Here is a 23,361-nt window from a genome sequence, read left to right as displayed (position 1 = left end):
TCATACTCTGCGAGTGGATTTTGAAGGCACCATTTTCTTCCTAGGCGCTTTAATAACAGAGGCTGAGGTGCTTGGTCACCACTTCATCATTTTTCTCGGCCTCATCATCTTCGTAAGGGGTTGAAGAGCAAAGAATGAGGGTCTGGTACGGATTTGATACGGTTGACTTGTACCTTTCAGACCTTTCTTTGCAGGGCAAAGAATCGCAGATTGAGTTTGAGCACCGGCTTGGTGGTCTTTAAGGGAAGGTTCCCGTGCCGTGTAGGAGCAAGCAGCTCAACTAGTGGAGCAGGAGGAGGTTCAACTAGTGGAGCAGGAGGAGGTTCAACTAGTGGAGCAGCAGGCTCAATGGGTTCAGATTCTGGAACCTTTTCACTTTCCTTGGGTAACTCACTTGCAGCTTCTACAACCTTGGGATCATCAAGTGCAGTGGGTACATCAGCTGTAGGATCAATCTTAGGTGCATCATGGTCACTAGCTTGCGCATCAGGGGCATCCACTACAGGTTCAAGTTCTGCTTCAGCAAGTTTACCACTTTCACATGCTATATCAGCAGGAGACTCTTCAACTTTGTTGCTTTCTCCCTTATCAGTAGAAACCTGAGTGCCAACCTCAACTTTAGTTGGAGCTGCAATTTCCTTGGCCTGCTGAAGGTCCATTATCAACTTCTTTAACTCCTCATTTTGAGTGAGTAGGTGACTCACTTTATAGTCAACAACATCTACAAATTTTCTGAGAATATCAAGAGATTGAGTTGTTGAGCTAAAATGGTCATTAACAGCAGCTCTTAGCCCTTGAATTTCATTCAAAACTTCATTACGTAACTAATCAACTTTAGCATTGAAAGAACTACCCTTTTCAAATCTGGTCTTTCTCCCATCAGTGTCTGAATGGATTTCTCTAAGCACTATCAAGTCAGCCCTAGAGCTTTCCTTAGTGACATTCACCTCTAGCTCTTTAAACACAGCAGTCAACAAGTGTGCATAGGGCAGTTTACCAATTCCATAGGCCTTGCACATGTTTTTGAAAATTAAGTAGGCTAAATTTAACCTAACTTTACTCACAATGTGCCACATAATACACATATCCAAGTGACTCAGATAGCCATAACTGCCAGATTTCGGACAGAACACATAGTTTACCATACTGTGAATAATTTTGATATCTTTGGAGGGCTTTGCATCTGGTGGATTTCTCATTTTGGCAGTGCTAGCAGGAAATACCTCATTCTCAAACTCAACCAGATTAAAACCTGCTACTCTAGCAACATCCTTATGTGTGGAAATTCTATTTCCATCAGTGGGCAAATTTAAAGCCGTGGCTATCAATTCAACAGAGACACTATATGTATTTGTATTCAAAATTACTTCAAATCGATCCTCATCATCAACAGTGCGCAAGGTTCTATAAAATTCTTGTACAAGCCTAGGGTAATATTCATTTGCGCATTCACAGACACCCAACCAACCTTGAAATTCAAAAAGCTCTTTAAAGTGAAAGTTTACCTGATTAAAGTTCTCCCATTTGATGAATTTGCAATCCAACAGTGCTTTATCCACTGAACCCGAAAGCTTTGCGATACCCATTTTCTTTTGAGCACCCGTCCCTTGTTTCTGTATCGTCTTCTTCTTTTCTGGCGTCGATTTAGAGGATTCGACACCCTTGGACGAGTGAGAAGACTCACTAACTGACTTTGATTTCGACACGTTTTGCTGTCCTTTCAGTTTCTTCCGCAATGCCGCAACAGGGACATCGTCGGAGGCTGACGAGGAAGATGAAGCGGCCCAGCAGGGTATTTTTGTTTTCGTTTGGTGAGATCCATTGAGACAAAATGAAATCGGATTATGGGAGTTCGGTGAGGTAAGTGTGAAAGAGGAAAGGAAACTCGAGATTTTTTTTTTTTTTTTTGGTGAGTTAGGGTTTGTTTACTTTGAAGGAAGTATCGGGTATGGTGTTTGGGGATGTCGGAAATCAAACAGAGAGAGAGAGAAAATGTGAGGTTTCGTGTGGCGGAGGATTTAAGTCCTCTTGAGTCCCGCTTTTGGTGTCACTGTACTTTCAATGAACCAGCTTTTCCTTTTCTTTCCCCTTTTTTTTTATTTTATTTTGCATTTCAAACAAGTTTACCTATACCTATATACACAAAAAAATTCTACATGTCCGACACATTCGAGAGTATGATATCAAATGTGGAAAGATAAATGCATTGGTGAACACGTAGAAAACTTCAAGAACAATCACCTTTTGGTTTGAAATTTGAGCGATTGCTTAATATAGCAAACTAATTTTAAATCACGCAATATTAGCATACAACCTAGTAAACTAATTTCATGAGTACACAAACAAGTTAGCTAATATGCTTTAAGGATTTTTCAAAGAAACTAATATCACAAAGAGATCAATTACACATTCAATAAAATGTAGATACATGAAGTTATTATGACTTAGATTTTAAGCAAGTGATTCACACATACCAATTTCCCTTCTAATTCTACAAAAGGTTTCTTCATTAAGAGGCTTTGTAAAAATGTCGAAGTTGATTTTCAGAGGCAACAAACTCTATTTTGATATTTCCATTTTGAACATGATCTCTAATAAAATGATGTCTAATCTCAATATGTTTAGTTCTTGAATGTTGGACTGGATTTTTGACCAAGTTTATGGCACTTGTGTTGTCACACTTAATTGGAACAAGATTATATTTTAAACCAAAATCTTCCAATTGTTGTTTCATCCATAAAATTTGAGCAACACAACTACCAAAGACTATATATTCGCCTCACCAGAGATAAAGCTATCAAGTTTGTTTCTTCTTGTGCCAAGAAACTAGTGCATGACCAAGAAATTGACAAGTACCGAGGTACTTTTTCATCGATCTACTTCCAAAGAAAATCAGAGTCACTATAGCCAACAAGATTGAATGATTCGCACTTGGGATACCATAAACCAATTGATTGTGACCCTATGAGATATCTAAAAATTCTTTTAACTGCACTTAGATGAGATTCTTTTGGACATGATTGAAATCTTGCACACAAGCAAACACTAAAGTGTATATCAGGCCTAGATGCAGTAAGATATAAAAGAGAGCCAATCATACCTCTATAAAGTTTGGTATCTACTTCTTTACCTTTTTCATCACTGTCCATTTTAATTGTTGAACTCATAGGAGTGCCCATGCTCTTCAAATTTTCCATCTTAAATTTCTTTAGCATATCCTTGATGTACTTTGATTGATTTATGAAGATGCCATCTTTCATTTGTTTAATTTGAAGTCCAAGGAAGAATGTAAGCTCACCCATCATGCTCATTTCAAATTCATTCTGCATAATCTTAGAAAATTTCTTGCAAAGAGATTCGTTAGTAGCACCAAAAATTATATCATCAACATAAATTTGCACAATGAGCATATCATTATGATGCTTCTTAACAAAAAGTGTTGTATCCACTTTGCCTCTTTGAAAATCATTTTGTAAAAGAAATTTACTAAGCCTTTCATACCATGCTCTAGGAGCTTGCTTTAAACCATATAAGGCTTTAGTAAGTTTATAAACATGATTTGGATGTTCATGATTTTCAAAACCTGGAGGTTGTGCAACATACACTTCCTCATCAATATAACCATTTAAAAATGCACTCTTGACATCCATTTGATAAAGCATAAAATCCTTGAAACATGCAAAGGCACACAACATTCAAATAGCTTCAATTCTAGCAACCGGAGCAAAGGTTTCATCAAAATCAATCCCTTCCTCTTGGTTGTAGCCTTGAGCCACTAGTCTAGCTTTGTTTCTAACAACATTGCCTTTTTCATCCATTTTGTTTCTAAAAACCCATTTAGTACCAATAATTGAATGATCTTTTGGTCTAGGTACTAAATTCCAAACTTTATTTCTCTCAAATTGATTTAGTTCTTCTTGCATAGCAAGAATCCAACTTTCATCATTTTGAGCATCTTCAAAACATTTAGGTTCAATTTGTGAAACAAAAGCAACATTACCAAAATATCTTCTCAATTGTGCTCTAGTCATCATCCTTTGAGATGGATCATCAATAATGTCTTCTTGAGGATGGTTTCTATGGAATCTCCAATCTTTAGGTAAATCTTCATGTTGGGGCTCATTTACTTGTAAATCTTCCAAATTTGGCATTTCTTCATTAGTTTGATCTTCATTGGCATCATGGACATCTATTGTAGTTTCTCCTTGAGTTTCCTCATCTTTGTCATCAACTTGTTCCAATTCTTCACTTGATATTATATTCTCTTTTCCAAAAACCTGCTCATTTTCATCACAAGCATTTTTTCTTCTAATAGAAGGGTTAGTCTCATCAAACAAAACATGAATAGTTTCCTCAATAACCAAAGTTCTTCTATTGAACACTCTATAGGCTTTACTCTTTGTTGAATACCCAAGAAAGATTCCTTCATCGGATTTAGCATCAAATTTCTTTAGGTTATCCTTCTTGTTATTTAACACATAGCACTTACAACCAAATGCTTTAAAATAAGAGATATTTGGTTTCCTTCCTTTCCATAGCTCATAGGGGGTCTTTTTCAAAATTGGTCTAATCAAAACTCTATTCAACACATAACAAGATGTATTAACAGCTTCAGCCCAAAAGTACTTTGGCAAATTATTTTCACTCAACATAGTTCTAGTCATTTCTTGCAAAGTCCTATTTTTCCTTTCTACTACCCCATTTTGTTGTGGTGTTCTAGGAGCTGAAAAATTATGATTGATTCCATATTTATCACAATATTTCTCAAACGAATGATTTTCAAATTCAGTTCCATGGTCACTTCTTATAGATGAGATGCAAAAGCCTTTTTCATTTTGAACCATTTTACCAAACAAGGTGAATTTTTCAAAAGTTTCATCTTTGTGAGCAAGGAAAAATGTCCATGTATATCTTGAATAGTCATCAACAATAACTAAAGCATATGACTTTCCACCAAGACTAGTAGGAGTTACGGGTCCAAATAAATCAAGATGAAGCAATTCTAATGGCCTAGTGGTAGACACAATATTCTTAGACTTAAAAGATGCTCTAGTATGCTTTCCTAGTGCACATGCTCTACATTGAAATTCATTTTCATACTTAATCTTAGGAAGACCATTAACAAGTTCTTTCTTAGACAGTTTTGAGAGTGTATGCATGCTTGCATGACCCAGTCTTCTATGCCATAAATAACTAGAGTTATCAAGAGATACTAGACATGTACCATGATTAGTTTCAAAATTATTCATGTCAAGCAAGTAAACATTATTTGATCTATTGGCAATGAACAATGTGTCATTATCTAAACTATTGATTGTACATAGAGACGAAGTAAATTTTACCTCAAAGCCTTTATCACACAGTTGGCTTACACTTAGCAAGTTGTATTTCAAACCTTCAACAAGCGATACATCTTCAATACAAGGTTTGGTGCCAATTGTGCCATTTCCAATTATTTTTCCTTTCCCTTTGTCTCCAAATTTTACATATCCTCCATCTTTCATTGCAATTTTTGAAAACTTGTCTTTTTCACCAGTCATGTGCTTTGAACAACCACTATCTATATACCATTTATCACTTTCCTTCATTCCTTTGCAACAAACCTGAAATTTAATCATTTAGCTTTAGGTACCCAAGCAACTTTGGGTCCTTGGGGGTTAGTGACCTTAGGTAAGGTTCCCTTTGGTACCCATACCTTCTTTGTCTTAAGATGACCTTTCCTAAATGCACAAGAGCTAATCATATGACCTCTTTTATTGCAGTAATAACATGTAACATTAGGCAAGGAAGATGTAGATGCTTTAATGAAATGATTCTTATATTTGTCATAGTTCATGAAACCATCAAAACCAATTCCATATTTTTCACTCGGAATTCTTTGGTTTCCAAGAAGTACATCTAGAGTTTCTTTTCCTTTTGTGAATTTTGCTAAATCATTTGTCAAAGACTCTACCTTAGTTTCAAGAACTTTATTTTTCTCAATGAGCATCTCACATGTTTCTTTTGATATTTTCAACTCTAAGTCTAATTCTTTAAACAAAGCAATTTGTCCTTTGTAAAATTCATTTTCTTTATACACATTGGACATGGCAGTGTTTTGTGATCTCAATGATTCAATCTCTAAATTCATTTTAGTGCACTTTCTCTTGTAATTTCTATACTCATCATATACTCTAGCAAATGCAAGTTCAAGTTCTTCTACATTAGGAGATTCATAAGAATTTACCTCATTGTCGCTTTCTTCATCTTTTTGTGAGCTCTCAACTTTCTCCTCACATGCCATCAAACAAAGAAGAGCAGCCTCTTTGTCACTCGATTCATCATTTGAAGACTCTTTACGTTGCTCCATACTACTTTCATAGCTTTCTTGCTCCTATCTTCTTTTCCTTTCTTCTTTTTGAGCAATGGACATTTGGGCTTGATATGTCCAGGTTTGTGACACTCATAACATACAATTTCTTCTTTTGAATCTTTAAAGTACTTGTCCTTGGGAGTATGCTTTTTCAAGAATTTCTTGTATTTGCTTCCACCCTTCTTGAAAGCTCTTTTAAATTTTCTTGCAAGCACAGCCATTTCATCTTCATCATCACTTGAAATACTTGAGTTGTCACTTGAGTCAACTTTAAATGCAACACCTTTCTTCTTATCTTCATCCTTGTTTGACTTGAGAGCAATGCTTTTCTTCTTCTTTTGCTCATTTTCAACTTCACCCTTTTGTATACCATCTCTTGTGCAATAAGAGAGCCAATGAGTTCATCATAGGTGAAAGTCTTAAAATCCTTGGTATCTTGGATAACTGTAGTCTTTGCTTCCCAAGATTTTGGAAGTGATCTAAGAATTTTCTTCACAAGTTCTGCTTCCTCAAATCTTTTACCAAGCGCTTTGAGAAGATTCACAAGATCAGTAAACCTTGTACTCATATCCGCAATTGATTCTCCTGGCCTCATTTCAAACAGCTCATAATCTCGAATAAGAAGGTTTGCTTTGGACTCTTTAACAACATCAGTTCCTTCATAAGTCACTTCAAGCTTATCCCAAATTTCCTTAGCAGATTGACATCACAAACACGATTGTATTCATTAAGGTCAAGTGAACAATGCAAAATATTAATAGCTTTAGCATTTATAGAGATTTTCTTCCAATCATTGTCATCATATTCATCTTCATGTTTTGGAACTTTTGTAGTTCCAGTACCATTCTTTTGAGGAACATGTGGACCATTTTTAATAATTCTCCATGCATCAATATCCACAGATTGTATGAAATTTCTCATTCTTACTTTCCAAAATGAATAATTAGTGCCATTGAAAAGTGGCGGTCTAGTGATTGAGTAGCCTTCAACTAAAGGTGCAGGTATACCGGCAGTATTACTAGATGAACTAGCCATTATGGATCACTCTAAGGTTGTAATACCCTAAGCAAGAGAGTCAGGCTCTGATACCAATTTGTTGTCCCAAAATAGTCCAAGAGGGGGGTGAATTGGACTTTAACAATTTTTCGGCCCTTGCTTATAGCCTAATGAAAAATTGTGGCTTTGTTCAACTATGTGATTCTTCTATGTAAAAAGAAAGTAATATGTGCTTTAACAATGTGTTCCTAAGTTGCAATTCAATTCTCAATCAATGTATATGGCAATATCTAACAAATCATTCATCAACCAATTTTCTCAAGTCACTCAATATGTCCACAAATTTATCAACTCAATCTATTTAATCAACATTCAATATTATGTATATGAGAAAAGAAATTTAAATTGCTCAAAAGTAAAGAGGTAAAGGTTAGAGAGATCAAACACAAGGATTTTATAGTGGTTCGGCTTAACTAGCCTACATCCACTCTCTCAAAGAACCCTCTTTGAGTCTTCTCTCCACTATTTGCTCTTTTGAAGGCAAGAGACCAAAAGCCCTTTACAATTTCTCAACACCAAGCTTTTACACCAAGGTAGCTTGAAACCTTCACAAGTGCTATCACAAGCACTTACACTCCCAAGCTTCAATAGGTGCTTGTACAACCTCTCTTGAATGCAATTCAATATTTCAACACTCACTCTTACTCAATACAAATCAAACTATAAAGAAGAGATGAGTTGATTTGCCAATGGAAGCTCAAAATCTTAAATGCTCTTGAATGAAAGCAATAAATGAAAAATCAATGTTGGAGTTCAAATGTAGGCTTTCATTAAATTGTAAATGAAGTAAAGAAGGTGTATATATAGTCCCAAATTATTTTAGACCGTTTGAAACCCTTTTGGAACGTTATACACACTGCCCAAGACAAAATGGCCGTTATTTTGTCCTTTTGTGCGGTTGAGCGGACTACGGGCGGTTAGCAAACTAATAAAATTTTAGGAGCGAACAAGAACCGGTTAGCAAACTAATGTTTTTAGCAAACATATTAGCAAACAGAAAATTTTAGCAAACCAATTAGGAAACTAAGTCAACAGCTGCATGTCTCAACTTGCAATGCAAAATGATTTAGACCTTTAAAAAATATTTCAATAATTGTGTTCAAGGTCATGATGAGAAAAAGTAATCAGAAAATAAATTTTCATTTTTGAGCTCCATATGACTAAATTCTCATCTATTCTTTTTCACAAAAAGGCCTAAGACTCTAACACTATACTCTTCATACCTTTTCTTTGAGTCTTGGCTTCCATAGTCTTTTTCTCATTTTGGATTTGTCTTGGAATGCCTTTGAGTATCTTTTCTTCTTAGATGCAACTTCAAAGGTTCTTTATGCATAAGACAAAGAATCTACACATCACTTAAAGGTTAGGTTAGATAGATTCTCTTTGAGTTTTGTTATCATCAAAATCAATGCTCATTTTGAGCTACACGGGGTCAACATTAATTACCCTCACTAGATTGCTATAAGGTTATAACAATATACCTCCAGGATACAACAAAGCCTAAAATCTCCAGACAGCAACTTCTGAAGATTTCTCTTAAGAACTCTTTATACGAACCGAATTTAGAGAGAGTAGAAGAGAAGAAGAAGAAGAAGGAGAAGAAGAAACAGAAGTAGTATATTTCTGAATTAAAAACTCATCTATATTCATAGATGATGAAAAGTCTTGGCACCTGTTTAGACAAACATATCTGTCTATTTCCAACAGACATGACCGTTTATTTAAATTGGTATATCTTCTAACAGATGTGATTTTATTCATTTATTAAAAGATATATCTTCTAACAGTTATAACTGTTTATGTATAACAAGCATGTCTTTTTATTAATAGACACATCTACTTATTAACAAACATATCTGTTCATAATTTATTTACGAGAATTAAAATAAGATAATTATTTTATTTCACACACATACATGCCAAGTGTCATAACCGAGTAATATATATATATATATATGATTTTATATATATTTTCACTTCTTTCTTTTCATGTATTTCAATAATATGAAAATTCTTCCTCTTTCTATTATCTAATATACAAGCTATTTATAACAAAAATATCCCCCAAAAAAGCAACGAGCTTGAAGTGAAGATAGACAGTACCAAGAGTGGCGGGAGTGTCATAGAAGACCGTGGACTGGACGACGGTGGCTCGGACAGAAGGTAAGAAGGAGTCAGCTTCCATACCGACGTTGGCGAAAAGAGACGCATCGGATGATGGGGTTGGAGTGCTGGGACGAGCGTCATGCCCTCTCGTTGGTGGAGTGGTTTTGGTCAGTTGTGGTTGGTATCGACTACTATTTGCTGCTCAGATGATTGCATGATTTTTTCCTTTTTTAAGAAAGTTTCCAAATAAAATTAATTTTAAACTTTTGTTTAAAATAATCCAAATCTATACATTTAAGTCCATTTTAACTATTTTTTAACAGCATTAAAGCGAACAACAACATGGCATACACTGCTTTTACATTTAAAATTAAATTAAATCTTATTTTTATTAAATATTTCAACTTTAAATCATTAATTATTAATATTTAATAAGTAATAATTAATAAAATAATATATTAAAATATTTAATACCCTGAATTCTTCCACCCGCCCTCTTCCTTTTAAAATTGGTTGGTTTATTTTCCGACTTCAATTTTCTTTGCTTCGAGTTTCCATTAATAGTAACTAAAACCATATATGTAAGAAACAAAAATAAAAGAAGTAAAAAGAAAAGCCGAAAAGCCATGAGCAAAGGCATTAGAAAAGCCAAACAGCGATCTGCAATTAATAATCATGCTTCCATAAGCAGTTCAGCTTCAACATCATGTATCTTCATTGTAAAATTACTTCCACATATATTTTCTACAATTCCCTAATTATAGCGTGCAATGATCCAATGTTAACTTGTCTCATAATTAATATTTTCTCTCATTTAATATATAGTGGACCCAAGAACATGAAGGAGACACTATTTAAGAAAAATTACTGCATGGTAGAGCCAACACGTTGATAAGTTTGATCCCCCAGTCTTCCTGCATGGGAAAAATGGGTGGCTTTATTCTTCTACTTGCTTCTTCTTTATTGGGTATTGCCCTCGTCAAATCCAACATCTATTAGACCACCTCTGTAGTTTTAAGGCCCATGGCCTACACCTCATGCTTCCATGGTTCTGGTTCTGGATTAATTATTAAAAAATTTGTAAAAATAAAAACTATTTACAAATCAATCATCCATTTGAAGCTATTTAAAAAATAATATTTATTTAAAAAAAGGTCACTAGAAAGTTAATAACTTTTTAATAGAAAGTACAACATATGCTGACTGTATAATTTTAAAATGTTACCTTTAATCATATTAGATATAATTATTTAAGGTTGCCAATTATTTTTTCTATTTATATATATTTTTATTATTATTCAATATTTTTCCTTTAATGATATATATATATATATACATATATAATACTTTATTCATAATATGTGTATATATTATATTTTAAATTTAATATTATTATTTAAATATAAAATTTATTAGCTAATTGAATAGAAAGTTTAAATCAAGATAAATCTAAAAACTTAATTGCTTTAGATTGAAAATGGAATTAAGAGTATATTAATATGTTTGTTATAATTAACGGTAAATTAGATAGAAATTGAGCAAATAAATCAATCTATCAATAAAATAAAAGTGATAAATTAACTTATTTAATTTTTAAAATATAAGAACTAAATTATAAATTTTATCAAATTTTAGAGATTATATTAGAATTTATCCTAAAAAAATCAAAGACACAATAAAAATAAAATAAAATTCCCAATTTGTCTATTAGGTAGAGTCCTTGTGATATTATAATTGGTTTATCTTTCATTTGATTTTAGTTTTAAATAATTTTAAAATTGTAAAAATCATTTTATTTAAAAATTTTAAAATATATATTTATTGTATACTTATTAAAAGGAAAATGATTGAATAAAAATACAAAAATAATATAAACAAAAATAAATAATTTTATACTTTTAAATAATTTTATTTTTTATTTCATGTACTTTTAAAAATACCACTAGAAATGGCGCTTTCAAAAGTATATGGCTACGGCTATCTAAAATGTTGTTGATTTAACCTGTCAAGAAAAAAAAAAATTTTATCTAGTGTCATTTTCCTAAGCGAACACTATTTTTAAAATAGTTTCAAATTCATATTAAATTTGTAAATAATTTTTTATATATTTTTAATAATTAATATGTTTGGGATTCATGGCCGAAAATACTAACTTTAAATTTTATAAATAATTTTTATTCAATAATTATATATATTAATACAAACTTGTAAAAAACAATTCATCATTTTTTAATTTAACCGAAATTTTAATTAAAAAAAATATATTGGCAATTTCCATTTTAATTCCGATTTAATTTTAAGGCTATTCTAATTACAATGTGATTTTACATTTGATATAATCTCATTTCATTAAGATAAAGAGTATTACAAGTTAAACACAACCAAATATAAAGAAAGTCTAACATAGAAAAGCACAAGGTGTTAATTAGTACTCCTCTTTTATACAAACCTTGAGAAAAGATTTTCCAACATAAAATAAATAATAAGAGAAAGGTGCATCATCTCATTGCTAAACATTGAGGATGCAATGCAAGCATTTTGATTTCACTCGAGCATTTACAAGAGTTAATTAGGACATGTTTAACTTTTATATATCCTCTCTTATCTTATGACAACTTCACTAACCGATAACTCATTAAGTACCCTACAAAGGGATTTTAAATAATTTTTCTATTTTTAGTATAAGTAATTTTTTTTTTAAAATTAAAATTAAAATTTTTTTAATTTTTATTTTTTATAATTTTTTAATAAATTTTTTATTTAGTTCTAATTAAATAAAAATTTTATACTTCTTCTATTTATTTTTGCAAACCTCTTCAAAAAAATTTAAAAACACTTCTAAATTTTTTTCAAAAAAAATTCAATTTCACAATCAAACTCAAAAATTTTTTAATCATTTCAATTCAATAAATTTCCAAATTCAATCAATTTCTATCAAACTCATATATTATAGTTTCATCTATATTTAATTAGAAACAAAATCATTTTCATACATACATTCAAAATAAAAATTAAAAGTACATCAAAATAAAATTTACATAGAAACAAAACAATTTACAACATATATATTAACAAATACAACAATTTACATTTTTATACAATATATATCAAAATATCAAAATATACATCAAAATATAAAACAATTAGGAATATAAATTTATGACTTTAATTCGATAGCATGACTCATCAAGAATCCTCTACTGCACACTCTCTGCTTCTGCCCACTCTCTGTCGTATTCGTGATCATTCATCAGAATAAGTATCATGAGTATTGCCTTTACAGAAAATATAAATCACATTTATTCAAAAAATATAACTAAAAGGAAAATTAACATTGATTCAAAATAAAAACACAAAACATAAAAACAAAACATGAAACATCAAAAATCAACAAATATCAAAAAAATTTAAAAAAACAAAATCAAAAAAACCCAAAATTAGATCATGCCATCTAAACAAATAGAATCTCAATTCAATAAGGCAAGAGGCTAAAGGCTCCCTAGCTAGCATATATCAAATCAATGGATATCCATTCACATCCTCTTCACTCTTGCGCTCACACAAATCAAGTTCTCAAAGAAATTAAAAAAAATAAAATTATTACCACATTCTTGAATATCTAGGTGTTCAAATTGAAATTCAAAACTTATCTTAATCAAAACCAAATTTACATTTTCTTTTCAACATTTCAATTATCATTTAACGACAACATTTAAATCAAACATCATAAAAATGCCATAATCAATCATTTTCAATTTCAACAATTCACATAATTGCAAATTAAATCATATATAATAAAAAAGCTATATATAAATGCCCAAAAGGCCTTATCTCTTGTCCTCCTGTTCTTTGAGTTCCTGCCTTCTTCTTTTCAACACAATTTTACAGTTTTTTGTATTTTTATTTTTACATTAAAATAAATAATCAAAATTTAAATTTACATTTTTAACTCTAAACCTAAAAAATTTTAATTTCTAATTTTGTGTAAATTTCTTTGTTTTACTACTTTATTTCACACTATTCAATTCACTATTCAAGTCAAATATATGACTTCTTAATATTCAGCCAACTATTTTGGTCACTAATTATTGTTGGTTTTTATTTTTTTTTCACAATTTTCTCTTTTAGGCAAAATTTTTGCAAAAATTTCAAAATTGCCAAATTTCAATTCCTAATTGTTAATGGTCATTGGTCAAAGAATTTAATTTAACATTTTCATCATAGAAAATGTTCCTTATTTCTTCATAAGTTTATTCTCTCCTTTTTTAATGTCTTTTTGTTTTTAGTTTTTTCTCATCAAATTATTTCTTTAAATTAAATTGTTAGATTCAAATTATATTTTATTTATTATGTATTATTTGATTAATTTAATCAAGTTAGGTCCATAATTTATTCTCCATAATTGGTAATATTTTCTTCATATAAAATGTTCTCTCCATGGTTCAGTTCTTCAAGAATCAGAATTCTTCAAATCGGTTTTAGAAGAGAGAGAATCGGAGTTTTCTAGAGAGTTATCAATCTTGAAGCAGAAATGTTCAAATGGCAAATAATTTGAAATCCAATCATCCTTAATTAATAGCATAATTTGATTTGATGTTCTTGTGTTGAAGTTATTTATATATCTATCTCTCTTTGTTAATAATTTATTATCATTTTGATTTGACCTCATGAGTTATGAGTTATGACCAAATAAACAAACATTTTTCACTGTTCATTGTGACTTGGAAGGTTTGTCTTTATTTTTTTACTTTTTTTTCTTCACTTTGTTCACTTGTTTTTTTTCTTTTTTATTCCTGGGTGGCAAAATTTGCCTATTTTCATCATTTTCTTCTTAATCAATTCCACATTCCTAATTCCATTTTTTCCTTCCATTTTGACTTTTGTCATTTTGGTTTTGGTCCATCAATTTCATTTTTGACTTGAATTTGGATTCAAACATTCAAACATTAACACATTCTAACAGGTCACAAATGGTCAAAACAATTTTAAAACTAAGTCAAAGACAACATTTTCATTTCATAAATATTCTCCCAAAACCCCCCTAATTCAAACCCCCTAATCCTATCATGATTCATATTCATGAATTTTAATACATTACTCCTCTTACTCAATCACTTTTAATTACCTCTTTAATTCTTCTAATTTCTATTTAATTTCCTAATAATTTCAACTTTAAAACTTTTTTCATGCTACAACTTTCAGTGTTTGATTTCAATGAGATTTTATTTACTTTTTTAGCTTCATTTCTAGTCATTTTACTCATATTTACTTATTTTTACTTACTTGTTTGTTTTGACATTTGTGATCTAAATTCTCACTTCTTTTTGATCCTCCTCTTTTCAAATCTCTATCAAAGCAAAAGAGCAAGACCTGAGTTTGTGGTAGTTGAAATTTTAAATAAATAATATGAATAAATAATAAATTATGAAGCTTAAATGACCATTAAAAAAGAAAAAGAAGAGAAAAAAGAAAAGAAATTTTTTTAGGAAGATGAATTTTTTTTTCTTTTTTTTTTTTTTACTTTTTTTGTTTTTTTTTTTTTAATTTGATTTAAAAAGAATTTTGAAAAATCAAAAATTTGAAATTAAATTGAATTGTCATGACATCACAATGATGTCATATGTTTTTTTTTTTTTTTTTTTTTTCTTTTTTTCAAATTTTCTTTATTTTTTTTCTTCTTTTAATCTAAATTCAAAAATTTATTTTTTATTTTATTTTATGTTTGATTACTCTAGGTCAATTGACTCAATTGACCATTGACCCCCTACCTCAGTTCGCCGGTTGCAAATAATTCAATATTTCTTCCCTAACGATATAATAATTTGACGACTTAACAATTCTTTTTTTTGATTTTTTTTTCACTATGTTATTAATGGGTCCTATGAGGACCGCACTACATTTCTGAAAATTTGAATTTTAAAAAACGAATTTTCTGCGTCTCGATCACCACTCACCCATGTGACTCTTCAAATTTTTAACTTCTTATGTTCTATTTTTCTTGTTTATGTCTTAAGTGTGGTTAATCCCTTAATTTTGCGGACGATACACTGGTCAGGAATAATGAAATATACCGGGCTATACAAATGGGGTGTTACATCTTATTATTTTATTTTCTTTATTTTTAATATGAAAAGTTGTACAAGTTTTTAGTAAATAAAAAAAAAATGTGTTTAACCAATGCTTTTTAATTCAATCAATGGCATTTAGAGTATTTTTACTATTGTATTGAGGTATGCAAATCTCAATTGTAGCTAATTGTAAAAAAATATACATTTAATTTATGAAATAAAAAAAAGAAAAGAAAATAAAATGTTAATTAATTTCTCATGTTTGAAAATTTTAAGAGTTAATAAACGATTTTTAAACATTAAGGATATAATCATTATGTTTTAAAAATATATTTTTTTATGTTATAAGGATAAATAATTCTTACTTTCTCAAATTTAATTAAAAAATAATGCGATTTTGAAGTTACACCTTATCCCTTCCTACTCAAAATAAAAATTTTTATGATTTTAAAGATTACCTTTGTCAAGACTCGATTTTTTGCCCGGACCGGTATTAAGACTTGGGTTATCATAAAGTCCTCGAAACTAGTAGTAAGCCTAACTATTCTTAGCCTAAACATAAAGTCCATAAATATAGTCCAATTTCAAGAAAACAAACGGATAAAGTTCGGCCATAAATTAGACTATTCAATGGGAAGTATTAACTCACTCGACCTGTAATCATAAAATAACACAATTTGGAGAGCTCACTCATCCTTACAATCCTCAATCTAATAAATAATCCAGTAGGAGCTCAGCTCCCTCATCCAAGGAAATACTCATCTCATACATCCAAGCACATTCATATAATAAGTTTACAGCACCCAAACGATTAAGTTATTACAATTCCAGATAAGATTAATATACTACTAGTACATGCAGAGTTCTAGAACATAAAGAAAATGTAACGGTTGGGCTCCAACCACTAAAGGAATTGTCCGCTTTGGCCATAAGCCTCACAGTTTTATCCCATAGGTGGAATGGAGAACTTCCCAGGAGGTCACCCATCATAGGATTTCTCTCAAGCGAGCGTGCTTAACCCTAGAGTTCTTCTAACTCTCCAGGCCATTCCACCAAAAGGCGCCTCTAGTGATTAGTTCTCCCATTTTATATATCATTACTTTTTGAACCCAAGACCATCTCCGTGCTTTGTCAATGTAGGATTTGTCTAAGGGACCTTTCTCTCCCCCTTTTGGGACTCAGCGTCCTCGCTGAGGCTTGCCCCACCATCGCCCAAGAGGACACGCGAGTGACTCTGATACCAATTGTAACAGTCGGGCTCCAATCACTAGAGGAATTGTCCGCTTTGGCTATAAGCCTCACAGTTTTGTCCCATAGGTGGAATGGAGAATTTCCTGGAGGTCACCCATCCTAGGATTTCTCTCAAGCGAGCACGCTTAACTCTGGAGTTCTTCCAACTCTCCAGGCCATTCTACCAAAAGGCGCCTCTTGTGATTAGTTTCCGTATTTTATATATCATTACTTTTTGAACCCAAGACCATCTCCGTGCTTTGCCGATGTGGGATTTGCCCCCATATGTTCATTAGGCCAGTACATTCCACTGTTTCGGTGACCAGTGTCTGTCCGGACAGTCAGGATGTCTAAACGTATGTGTGTATCATCTAGAAAAGCCCTGAATAAAAATTAATAGCAAATACATGAAGGTAAAATTGAAATAAGAAAAACAAAGTATAAAGGGTTAAATGAGCCAAGGCCACAGCGATGGGTGACCGAATCGAGAAGTGACTGCGAGGTCAGTCGCTGCTCTACTTTCGAGTAGGATCTTATGGCACCACAGGCCTAAGAATTATTGCGAAGTTAATGGTAATGTGAAAACCACAAAAAAGAATAAAGAACCAGTTCGAAAAATTGAACTAGAGTCCCGAAAGGGGGGAGAACTAATCACTAGAGGCGCCTTTTGGTGGAATGGCCTGGAGAGTTGGAAGAACTCTAGGGTTAAGCGTGCTCGCTTGAGAGAAATCCTAAGATGGGGTGACCTCCTGAGAAGTTCTCCATTTTACCTATGGGACAAAACTGTTAGGCTTACGGCCAAAGCGAATAATTTCTCTAATGGTTGGAGCCTGACCGTTACAGGAAATATAAATAAGCTGCTGATGCAAACCTATGAGAAAAGGAAGCAAGTTATTCACAAACAAACAACTTGTCACCTGAGGAAAAATAGTTGAACAAAGGTAAGCATTTGACTCATAAAGTAAGATATTGATTTTAAATATAATTTATATAACCATATAAGCCTAGTGCATTCTTATGTATAAAATATAACATACACACATATTTTCAAACAATTCAACAATATTCACACAAAAGATAATTTGGAGTACTCACACACCCGTGTATCATATCAAAGTGTGTATACATATGGAGGATGATCCTTTATACAACTCTCTTAATTTCAATACCTGTCAGCGAGATCAACTAGAGCCGGACTTTCTCTTAATAATCTAAATGTGGGGATCAGCGAGATCAACTCAAAATCATACTCACTCTGACTTATCCACATATAAGGATTGGGTCCCAGCGAATCAAGCTCCAGCTGCGATTACTCGTCCTTTGCATATCCATAATCACACTATACGCACGTCGACATACGCATACAACTCCAAATTACTTTAAGGCGACATCTACAATAATTTCATCAAATAAAAATGTAACATAAGGCGTGTTTAGTATTTAACTATATACATATATTTATAAGTGAATGCATAAGCATACCTTTAATATATATAATAATATTGAAATTATAAATAAAATCAATATCTACTCACAGATTAATCAGAGATTACTGTGGCGGCTGGGTGGAAGAGGAATGCTGATTTTGCTCACTTAAACAATTATATTTATGAATTATCAGCATTAACACAAAACAAGAATTTTTAAAGAGTTAAAGACATTATAATTTTTGCCAAAAATTTAGCAGAGTTTTCCTTGTACCTAGGACCTACTCAACCTACAAGGCAACCCAAACAATACTTCTAAAACCAAAAGCCTCAGGCTCACATCACAACAATATCATACGACTCCTCCTGGGCCTGCTAATTTAGGCAAAACTTAATTGATTACATAATTCAGGTATAAGGCTTAAAACTAGCATTTTGCCAAAATTATCTAAACTAACCTCAAAAATTCTATAAATATACCCCGCAGTCCTTAACGATGCTATTAAACTATTACAAAAAGAATTATAATTTTTTAACTATCCGCAAATATTTTATGAATTTATTCTAAACCCAGCATTAGGCAAAAAGAGCAATTAGGAGTTCGGCTTTATCTACGCCAATTTTGACACTTGGAACACGTCCGAGGCATCTGAAAATGATGGGAAGCACTGTAATATTGACTCACTTCCAAAGTGGATTCAGCAACTCGCTTGTCTGGCCCGAAAATGCAGTACCGATCGCCGGTGACATTTTCATGAAATGTGAATACCTACGCGAAGCCATAACACCAGGAGTTATAATATAATTTTTATTTAATAAAACATACTCATTAAAGGCTTAAAAAAATACTGCAAAACTTATGAGACCCACTAAAATTTCGGTATCGAAAAAATTCAAAGTTTATATCGTTGTGAAGCTCTCGCTGAGTGGAGCATGCTAGCATTGTCGGAATCTCTGTGGGGTTCACGGTTTGAGAGAAATTTAGCTTAAAAGTCGAAATAGGCTAAAATTTCTTAGGCTTGATTTCCACAAATTGCCTGATGAAAATTGGCGTTCTAGGTGTCTATAGAAAGCTCTCGAAGAGTAGAACACGAAGGGGACTGGACCCGATTCGATCGATGGCCTGATCGACCGGAATTAGGCCGAGAAGATAAAGCATCACGCGGATTGAAGGGAGGACTTTGGGGCAGTTTTTCAGCCAGCTGGAGGGGCGATTGGTGGCGGGGAAGGTGGCAGGGGGAGCGCCGGCATGTGGGGAGCAAAGGGAGATGGTCGGCCGGTGGTGGGGAAGGGAGGAGAAAGAGGAAAAAGAGAGAGAAGGAGAGGAGGGTGATATGCGCGGGAGGGGAAAAGGGAAAGAAAAAAGGGACTAGTCCAATTCGACTGGTCCGATTCGATCTAGTTCGATTTAAAGTATTCGAAAATTGATTTTTACTCTGCCTTGAGATTCAAAACGAGGCTCGAAAATTTCAAAAAAATTATAAAAAACTTAAAAAATTTTGTGGAGTCTAAATATATTTTTAAATTTATCACATGGTCTTTAAATTAATTTTTAAAAAATGATAAAATTAATTACCTCGAAAAATGAAAATCTAATTTTGAAAACCCAAAAAATTTAAATTAATTATCATAATATTTAATACATTAAAATATTATAATTTTACATATAAAATAATTATTTAAAAATATAGGATGTTACAACCTCGATGTTATTGAGCTAAAATTCATTAATTATCCTTCTCAGTTTACACTTCATAAAATTACAAAACAAAATCATTTTTTTGTTATTCTTTCTTATCCCTTCATTCAAACTAAATATTATCGTGTGATGAGTTTCAATGACGGATTCAATGGACTAGCAAGGGTGATCCCTCCCCTAAAATTTTAATTTTAAATTTGAAATGCATTGAATATGAGTATGTATTTAATAATCTTACAATTAGGCCTTCAAGAAAAAAAAATTCTACAAAAATTTAAAATTTTGATATTTATTTATTGATCGATCTAATTAAAAAAAATTAATAAACTTATATTTTAAAATTATTTTTTATTAACCTGATTAAAATAAAAAAAATTTAATGATTTATATTTTTAATTTTCTTTTTAAATAATAAAAAATGTTAAAAAACTTAAATCATGATTGAAGTATATTAAAAAACACTTATGTTTAAAGGTAATATGTCTGTTATTAAAACTTATTGGCGACGTACAAATTTGCTGCTAAATTTATTTACCGACGTATTCACAAATTGTTGATTTCCCCTGAATTTTAGTGACACTTACAAATAAAATAATAGCGCCGCAAAAACCCTAGTACATGTGGCATGGCCTTTGATTCCTAAAAGAGAGCTCTGCCTCTCTACGCACAGAATATTCTCGATGTGTTCTACTTAATTCCTCCCAAAACCAACGGAAGGGCAAAGCAAAACAAAGAATTCTCATTTCTCTCTCTCAGGTATCAGTAACCGACTCAAAATCATTAACAAAGGATGGCTGGGGTCTCTAAAGAGAGGCAGATGTCGATAGAAGCGTCGTCGATGTTTCCAGGATTTCGGTTTTCACTGACGAACGTTGAGTTGATTTCCTGTTACATCAAGAAGAAGATGGAGGGATCTGAGAAATGTGTAGAGGTGATTTTCGAGGTTGAAATATGCAAACACGAGCCCTGGGTTTTGCCAGGTCTTAAGGAGCTCCAAATGACTGGTTTTGCTTTTATTTAAAATGTAGGAGGTCTCGAATATGAGGTCTTATAAATACCATATAGTCCACCAGTGTTACTCGACCAATAATCCTCTATTGAATAACAGAAGCATTTTTGAATATTTTTGGCCTCTTCGATCTAATTCATTTTAGTTTTTGAATAATGATTATGATTCTGCCTCTTAATCATTTTGAATCCTTAAACAATACGTGTTAAAGGTATAATGCTTCTGCTTGAATTCAAATGTAGAATTAATGCTGAAACACGTTTGTGCACTGTATATTGTGATGGTGGATTGGCATCAGGATGCAATTCTCTTAATAAACTTACCTAATGGTCCCCAATTGTAGGAGGGCATCGGAACTCGCTTACTGGAAAGCAACTGGGAGAGAACGAAATGTGAAGTCTGGCTCTCATATTGCATGTATAGGAATCCCAAGTGACTCTGCTATTATAGATGAATTGTTTTATAATTTCTAAAGAACTCTTTTAGAAATAAGAAACATTTTTAACTTTAAATTACTACTTCTTGTTTTTTACTTGACCTTGAGGGAATAAATCATACCTGCCTTCAAGTTATGAAACACTATGGTTGCGGCCTCTTTATTGATAACCTGTAAATATATGTGTTTCAATCACCTAAGATGTCATTATTCTTTCCTCTTTTTGTCCTTCAAATGTGTAGCCAACCTCAGTTCCTATTGCTTCACCAAGGTTTGAGACTCTCCACCACCCATCTCTATCCCTCTCTATAGCACAAAAAAAAAAAAAAAGGAGCTTCTCTATAGAATAGGTGCACAAGAGAAATGCTTCTCTTTAGTGATTGAAATAGAAGTTTGAGATAAAGCTACATAAAAATATCATTCCAAAAAATATTTGAAGGGATTTTCATATTGCCATGATTTTATTAAGGAGCGTGTCTTATCCTTTAGCCCGTGTGTTTATTTATCCATAACAAAGAAAGATTTTCAAATTAAATGATTCAAGTTTTACTATTGTAAATTGAAAAGCCTTGCGGTGAAGTTGAACATTGATCTTATCCATAGTCAGTTGGTTTTTTTTTTTTTTTTTCTATCGGAGAGATGATAAATATATGCGCACTGTGTTCAGTGACGGAAATAGACCACTATTAAAATTATGACAATTTTGATAAGATTCTTGCTCTCATATAAACCAAATGCACACACACTTTGACAAGTGATGTGAGATGCTAAAGCGCCAGCCCACAGAACTAGTAAGAACACACACACTGCCCCCACACGATATACTTTTATTCTTTCTATCAAAGAGATGAGAAATATACGCACAATAAATTTAATAATAAAAATAAATTATTATTAAAATTATAATAATTTTAATAGAATTTTTATTCTTATATATATATAAATTCAACGTATATAGACTTTTACAAACAACATGGGATGACGAAGCGGTGGAATTGGTTTATTAACAACTTGTTCTTTTGCCAACAATAATTGATTTCATCACGATCACTATTATCTTTTTCGTTGTCACTATCCACATGTTAATAATGCATATGATAGGATTGTGATAAATAGATATTCTAATTCATTATAACCATAGGATTTGAAGGCATCAACTTGGGGGTGGGGCCCTTCATTGATTTAACCAAATGCATGAACTTTTGGTTGCAGCATGGGTAGAAGGCAGCCTCTTGTAGCCCTCAAAATTGATATAGCATGACTAGGCTGTTGTAAGCCGCAATGACTTCCACTCTTCCAGTTTCACAAAAGTCAAGTTTTTCCCTGAAGAAAAGGGCGGTATGGTCGGTTGTTGCTTTTGCCGATTATTTTATGTTTTAATCCACAGTAATGAATTATTTTTGTTGATTTTCATGGACGTCATGCGATTGCACACTCTGTTGAATGACTCAATACGGATTGAGAATAAAATTAGCCATATACAGCAGGCTTCACCACCTCTGGTGTAAGCATTTAGTTGGATGTTCTAGAACACCTGATAGCCATTCCAATGGATGTGGTGATATTATTTGAAGCATCAATCTGGGAAGAACTTTAATTGCCTGTTTAAGTTCGTGACTAAAATGATTAACTTTATGATGGAGAGACATTCAGTCTTACGAAATCAAAATGGAGGAATTAAATCATTAATTTTTAAAAATATAGAAATAAAGATATTAATTATGACATAATTTACGGTCTAAAAGCTAATTTACCCAACGTTAAAATTTTAGAATCCGATCACCAATATAACGACAAGCACAGGACAGGCATATCTTATCATGAAAAAAGGTGACAGCTATATTTTTTTGGATTACTTGTTGGAAATTGTAGTAGTTTGTTGACAAATAAATGCATTTTGTTATCTTATAATTAATATTTAAAATTTTATGTTTTAAAAGTAAATAAAAATAATATTTTTAAATCTTCAAATTTCTAT

The 23,361-nt window shown here is 32.0% G+C and overlaps 1 protein-coding gene across 1 annotated transcript; it reads right to left on the bottom strand.

Moving 5' to 3' along the window:
- Window positions 1-824: 824 nt before the first annotated feature.
- LOC131180926 (uncharacterized) lies at window positions 825-6,349 on the bottom strand. The gene is made up of 3 exons (XM_058149233.1): window positions 6,227-6,349; window positions 4,490-5,603; window positions 825-1,762 (listed from the first exon to the last, which is right to left on the bottom strand). The coding sequence occupies exons 1-3, from the start codon at window positions 6,347-6,349 to the stop codon at window positions 825-827; spliced, it is 2,175 nt and encodes a 724-aa protein (XP_058005216.1).
- Window positions 6,350-23,361: the final 17,012 nt, after the last annotated feature.

The sequence above is a fragment of the Hevea brasiliensis genome, chromosome 6 (assembly GCF_030052815.1).
Source record: "Hevea brasiliensis isolate MT/VB/25A 57/8 chromosome 6, ASM3005281v1, whole genome shotgun sequence".
Classification (NCBI taxonomy): domain Eukaryota; kingdom Viridiplantae; phylum Streptophyta; class Magnoliopsida; order Malpighiales; family Euphorbiaceae; genus Hevea; species Hevea brasiliensis.
This window is presented reverse-complemented; position numbering and strand designations above follow the sequence as displayed.